The sequence below is a fragment of the Pseudonaja textilis genome, chromosome 3 (genome assembly GCF_049901715.1).
Source record: "Pseudonaja textilis isolate UNSWEBS1 chromosome 3, rPseTex1.2, whole genome shotgun sequence".
In the NCBI taxonomy this organism is placed as follows: domain Eukaryota; kingdom Metazoa; phylum Chordata; class Lepidosauria; order Squamata; family Elapidae; genus Pseudonaja; species Pseudonaja textilis.
The window spans coordinates 47,906,708-47,913,726 of record NC_141992.1 but is presented as its reverse complement, the minus strand read 5'-3'; the positions used below and the strand labels follow the sequence as shown (position 1 = coordinate 47,913,726).

The following is a 7,019-nucleotide window of genomic DNA, read 5'->3' as shown; positions in this document are numbered from 1 at the left end:
TCCTCCAACAACCCTAGTAGCTGAAAAACTGTTGCAACTTTTGCAGCTACTAAGATTGTTGGAGGAGCAGGCACAAAAATAGCCAGGGGAGTCCGGCATCATTTTTTCTGTTCTAAACTTATTCGGTATGCTGCTATAAATTTAAGTAAACAAAACACAATGATGCTACTTTCATTTCTCTCTGTGAAAATAGGTTGAGTGAGAATGTGTATGTTATTAAGGAACTCACAGAAAAGATAATTTACCAGCATTCCAACAGCAGTGATTAACTATATTTCCTATAGTCTACATTAAATGCTGAGTAATGAGACCTAGGATTGCATGATACTACTTTTCAGTAATTTTGAGGACAACAGTTAGTAAAGTTTAGAATCTAGTTTGAAGATTAATTCTACATGGACATAATTAATGAATTTGTTTTTTTTTTGAAAGAATTATTACTCTAATCCAAGCCCATGCCCCAGAATCTTTGCACAATCATTTACAAATATATGAGTTGAGTAGGATGATAGCAAAGAAAATAATTGTAAAAACTGCAGTACTTGAATAATGAATTTTCTGCAAGGAAGAAACTGTTCACGATCAAAAAAATTTCCCCACTTGTTGAAGTGGGTATCTTACCTGTAAGTTTATTATTCTACAGTTTGGGTTATCATCAAAAATCTGGTCATCTGCCACTATTGAGAAGAGAGGGTCATTTTAGTATATACTGTAAGTATTCCTGCCTTTGGGCCAATTTACATGCTAACATTTTAGCTGAGCTTCTAAACACCATGTGTACAACTAAAATTAAAATGGAAAACATATTCTATGGAAACATCTCTCAGATATCCATGATGATATGTAATTCCTGACTGAATACACATTAATTAGCATACTTGGCCTGCTTGTGTTTACAGTTTGATGAAGGTGACACTCAAATGTTTGATTCAAACTTGCATATCATCTTTTTTCTGTGCTGTGGACTTCAAGTTTGAAAGTCATCTCGGGTACTGTGAGGAATATAAAACGAAATGCTAACCTCCTGACCTTAATGCTTGCAATAAATTGATATTCAGTATTAATAGAGATGTTAATAGACCATATTTTATGTTTTGCGGGATAATTGAAAATTTGCATCCACTTCTGCAACAAGTCATACTGATGGAGATGGTGTCATATGTTTTACATCCGTTGAATTTCTGGATGCATATCCACATCCGGTCTATACGTGAAGATCCTGATCTAGGAAGAAAATCAGCCTATGAAAGAAGTATGGGGGTTCTCCCTATATCTTTGTTTATAATATATTCTATATTATTGTTGCATGCTGCAGAAAATGGATTAAAGACGGGCATTATTAACTGAAAAAAAATGATTCGCAGATACACTGCTAAGTGTAGGATATGTGAAAACGTTAATGAAGAGGGACCAAAGGAAGACATGTTTTCTCTTTTTCCATTAGAGGTATGAAACTTGAAGCCTCTTTTAGGTGTTGCCGAACTACAATACCCAGCAGATCAATTTCTAGCCTAGTCAATGGTGTGGGCTGTGGATGTTTTAGTTCAGCAACATATGGAAGAGGCTACAGTACGGACATATATGCATCCGGCCCAAACTGAAAAGCTATTATACTTTTTCTGCACTCCGTCTCACCCAAAGCCAGGAAGCATCCAGCACAAAAGAAACATCCTATGGCAAGATCCAAATCCTTTCCACGTTTTCCTTGTTCATATTTGAATTAAGTGAATCCAAAACAGTGTAAAAGAACATGGCTTTAGGCATTCTCTTCTCCCCTTTTTATGTTGTGAGAGATATTCTCTGTATATACCCTGCAGGTCATAGGCTACAAACTCTCTGTAGTTTTCTCTTTTACTAATAGTGTATAAAACAATTAATGTCTACTGATGCTAATGTATTGATGGATACAGCTAGTCCTCAACTTACAACAGTTCGTTTAGTGATTGTTCAAAGTTACAACGGCACTGAAAATGATTTATGACCATTTTTCACACTTACAACCACTGCAGCATCCCCATGAAATTCAGATGCTTGGCAACAGATTCATATATATGATGATTGCAATATCCTGGGGTCATGTGATCAGCTTTTGCAACCTTCTGACAAGCAAAGTGAATGGGCACTTAAGCCCAATTAACTTTACAACTATGTTACTAACACATGCAGTGATTCATTTAACAACTCTGGCAAGAAAGGTCATAAAATGGGGCAAAACTCACTTAACAAATGTTTATTTAGTAACATAAATTTGGGGCCCATTTGTAGTCGTAACTTGAAGACTAACCCTTGGTACTTACCTAGAAAAAGTTACCTATTGCATTTGACTATTTTGCAAGGATTTTTTTTACCTAAAGTATATGTTATATTAGAAACTAGCATACTGTAATACAAAGAAAAAAAATACCAGACTCTAGTGTTGCCTTTATTTTCAAAATAGTCTGGGATTTATTTATGTAAAAGTCTTCCAGAAGATCTATTTTTCCATGTCTATAAAATAGAATAATTGTGATTGATAGTTCAGCAGGATATACAGAGATTATGCCAAGGGAAAAAAGGCCTTGATTTCTACCCACCTCTTAGTCAATCTACATTGCATGCTTAATTCTCTTTAATAGATGGAGTAATGTAGAAATCAATTGATACACAAAAGCAGCTCTTGGATAGAAGCCCCAGTTCTTGCTATTTCAACCTCACAAAGGCTTTTTCTCTAATCACAATACAGTTTAAAGTGTAAAATGAATATGAAATCTCAAAGCCTGTCCAGATAATTTCATCTTGGAATGCAGTTCTCATACTTTCTTAATATCATATGCTATATTTGCATATGCATAAGCTACATTCATATTCATTAGTATTCTAATGATATGGTATAAAACATGCATGAAAATCTGAGCTGTAGGAAGACAAAAGAAGTGCTAAACATACCTCTCCTCTTTCTCTTGGTGAGCACCATGACAACTAATGTGGAGGCAGACAAAATTGTTATACCAACAGCAATGAAAACCAGAACCCAGACAACTTGGTTAACTCTGCAATAATCACAGTTGCATTAATTAAAACAAGTTAATATTGAATTTGGCAGATTACCTTTGTATGTGAAGCACAAAGTTATATTTTACATGGGTTTCAGAGGAAAACAGAAAAATGAAAACAGTTTGAACTTGGTAGCATACTACCGGAGTGAAAGAAAAAGATCTCCTACAGACAACCATGCTAAATACTCTACTGTGAACTAGAACACTTCCGAGCTATAAAAAAATAGGTCTGGGAATGCTCAAAAATATAATAATCTGTTCATGGAAGAGGCAAAATCTACAACTGTTATCTTTGCTTTGATAATTGGTTGAAACTAAATGCAGTGTCTCAAAGTGAATAAGTAAATAGATCCCACAGCATGCACCAACTCTTGATTAATCTTTTCAAACTGCAATTTAAATGGTTGATACCTTTGTTCATCTTCACTGGATGCAGCCCCGATATCTTCCTTTTGCTGATCTGAAAATAAAATCATAACAAAAAAAGGAAACTGAAGTATTGACAGTGTCATTGCTGCTCTTCATAGATGAATTTTAGGTTTTCTTTTTTTAAAAAAAAAATTACACCGCAGAACATCTATTTCTTTTTCTTAAACTCCTCCTTTTTTGCCCAGCAAGATCTAAATATGAGCACAAACAGTTGTAGACTAAAGTAGACAATGTGCAAGTTGTTGTATCTTAAGCTCAGAAGCTTTCTGGTATGTGAAGGCACTGCCCCTCCCCACCCCAGTCCCCATTATCTGTTAGCGCTCACCTTTTTGAACAATCACCCTAATGTTTCTTAAAGGGATTATATTGGGGCCATCAAGAACCCCAAACCAATATATCCCTGTATCTTCTGATTGGAGAGCTGACATGAAGACATAAATACATCCGTCTCCCAAATCATTTACAATGACACGTTGATCTGGTTGTGTAGTGAGACCTTTCCACCTTGATCCGGAGAAGCTTGTGAGCTTTTCAAGACTGCATTCTTCTGGCAGTTCCTCTTTGCACCAAACTCTCTCTGCTTGCGCATGTTGCAGGGAACAAAAAGCCTTGACACTGAGAGATTCTCCTTGTATCTTGATCACCGCTTGCATCGTCATTCCTGATGTGGTGGAAGTAAATGGCATCCTCATTGTTGGAGGTGGGGCAGTTTTATTAGGCAAGAAATGAACTAGGAAAAGAGCAGTTTGAAAAAAAAGGGTAAGTTTGGTCTTTCAAATATAGCAGTCTTATGCCTTACTTGTTACAGCAATAAGTATGGAAAGCATTCAACACAGTAAGGAGAATGAAGCGTCTGAATAATTAAAAGAAATCGTGACTTTTGTGAGTTCGCATGGCCCTTTAGGAATTGTCTCTACATGTATGTGCAGGTATAGTTGTTTTGGAGATTACTTAGGATTTTCCATTCAATAGCATCTCATTAATAGATCTTAGCTGGCTCAGCGGAAGTCATTCAGGGACTTCACGGAAAAAAAACAACCAACCCCAGTATATACTATGAAAAAGGGCATTTGCCTAGGTTTGACAACGGGGCATTGAAGTAGCAAAAATAGGTCAAAATGACCCTGCAGTAAATTATGTCCCCCTTTTAAATGTGTACTGCCCACATGGCACAGGTATAACAAGGATAGGGCTGCAAAGGTACAGTTTTTATCCAATCTGTTTTCCCTTAGAGATGCACCTGTTCAGAATATTAAACTGATGATGAAAATGATATGGGATAATACAGGTTATGTTTGGGTATTGTAACAAAAAATGGCATTCTGACAAAAATCGAGAATAGGATACAACAACACAGCTGCCACAACACATGTTCCTTCTGGAGCAAACTCATAGTCTTCCTGAACTATGGATATATTTTAAAATACGCCTGTTTACCTGAGGCTCAAGGTGAACCAAGGTATGTATCAAATATAAGATTGTCCATCACAAATCCCCATACATACGGCTTCTTAGTCTCTGCCAACCAGAGAAAATATGGTACCAGCATCAATGTCACATTCTGAAAGTCCTTTTATCTGAGAAATAGTTACCCTCCCTTCCCCCTTGTCCATCAATGCTCACCGTGTTCAACATAATGAACTACCACTTTGATTGAGTTTATGGAAACCATCTTCATACCGCTTAGAATTCCAAACCAATATCTCCCTGAATCTTCAATTTGCAGATTCTTCATGATTAAAGAAATGCAACCATTCATTACACCTTCAAGCTTGATCTTTTGTTTTGCTTTAGAAGTCATATATTGCCATCTTAATTCATTTTGTTGTTTTTCTTTGCACCAAACGGGCTGTCCTTGCAAATATTGATAGGCACAGAAAGCTTTTATTCTGAGGGAGGTTCCTTGAGTTAGTACCACCTCTTTTGGGCTCTTTCCTGTGTTTTGCAAACTTGCAGTAGAAGGACTTGGGAATAAGTAAGATGGACAGGATGCAAAAAGACCTGGAACAAAAGCAGTATTGATCAAATTGACAGATCAAATACAACTCAAGCCTTGGCAATACAAGTTCTCCATAGGAGGCACAAAAGTTTCCTAGCTTCAACAGGATTGAATGAATGTATATTTGGAATTATCTGGGACAGCCCAGCCACTCACAGAAAGATGCCCTAAAGGAGGAAGAATATACATCCAATCTACATCTCTTTTGTATATGCTTTGCAGGGGATGGAACTTACCTGTCACTGTTTTTGAGATGGCCTGAAACCTTTTGGTATATGTGAGTTCAGCTCAATTGTGGTGTTAAAGTAAGCAATGGAATGTCAGATTGCTGAACCCCAAAAGGTTTTTCTCAAAAGACCATCTCAAAAAGCCTTGACAAACACGATGTGTTTTTAACGCATTACAAACCTTAATTCAGAATCTATTTGTAACCTACTGTACATGTACTCCAAACCAGTCTGTCTTTCCCTCCCTCCCTGAATTTCATCCCAATTTAAATCCCACATCAGTGTAGTCATTAAACTTTATGTATCTGTTGAACGGTGGCCCTTTAATAAAATGTGACAGTTTGGAAAGATCTACCAGATTGATCCTGATTTCTGACTACTGCCTAGTCATTGCTGGCTATCTATTAATAGAATTCTCCTCTAATGTCTTTTTTGACAAAAAAATGCCTATCTTTTTTCTTAAAAAGGTATTTGTTGATAGCACTAAATTTTTTACCGGGCCTGAAAGTACATCTGGCTAAACAGATTTTGATCTCTTAGAAAGGGTCACATCCCTTTTGTGACCACAAGATCCCTGCAATTGATGGGGCTAAAAAATGACCCCACTTTGTATTTTTGACTGAGTTAAAAGGAGAAGTGGATATCTTAAGCCTCTCTCTATAGATGCTAAAAGTACCAATCTCATCACTTAAAACTTCTGAAGTCACTTCCCCAAATTATTCCTGGCTCTTCACATGCATGGATTCAGGAGTAGCCTCTAAAGCCCAAAGAAGTTGCTCTCCTATCTTATTATCTTGGTATAAATCCCTAATCTTATTAGTGAAGTGTAAGAACAAAATCCATACATCACACATGTATTAAGTATGAATGAAGCCTGAGTAGGAATGTGTAGAATTGGGTATTTTCCCATTCTTAATGGAAAAAAATAGGAAGAAAACATAACATTCATTTGCAACTATTCTTAGAAAATGGATAAGCGGAGCCTCACAATATCATCAAACTTCTATATCGACCAAGAAAAGATAGTATTCAGTATCATACCTAGGAGCATCAACAGAAGTTGCAGGCCTGGGAAACCTTCCATCTTGTAACTGAATAGAGCAGAGAAGGCTGTGGGTAAATATGCCCTTGCAGGAAGGAAATAAATTCCCTTCATCATTGTCACTGTTGGTCTGGAGCTGTGTGAAAATGCTTTACAATGCCAATAATTGTAAATTGTCTGACGTGGATACATCTTAACATGTGTGCATACAGATTCACATATGTGTGATTCTTGAATAGTGGAGTAGTGGTGGAAATGTTCATCACTTTGAGATACTTTTTAAACAA

At 36.6% G+C, this 7,019-nt stretch overlaps 1 protein-coding gene across 1 annotated transcript; it reads right to left on the bottom strand.

The window, feature by feature from the left end:
- Positions 1-2,372: 2,372 nt before the first annotated feature.
- On the bottom strand, positions 2,373-6,777 carry LOC113449052 (uncharacterized). Its single transcript, XM_087930363.1, has 6 exons — positions 6,732-6,777; positions 5,088-5,465; positions 3,790-4,194; positions 3,447-3,495; positions 2,926-3,029; positions 2,373-2,380 (listed from the first exon to the last, which is right to left on the bottom strand). Exons 1-6 carry the CDS (start codon positions 6,772-6,774, stop codon positions 2,373-2,375), a joined length of 987 nt encoding a protein of 328 aa, XP_087786489.1. The 5' UTR covers positions 6,775-6,777.
- Between the last annotated feature and the right edge of the window lie 242 nt (positions 6,778-7,019).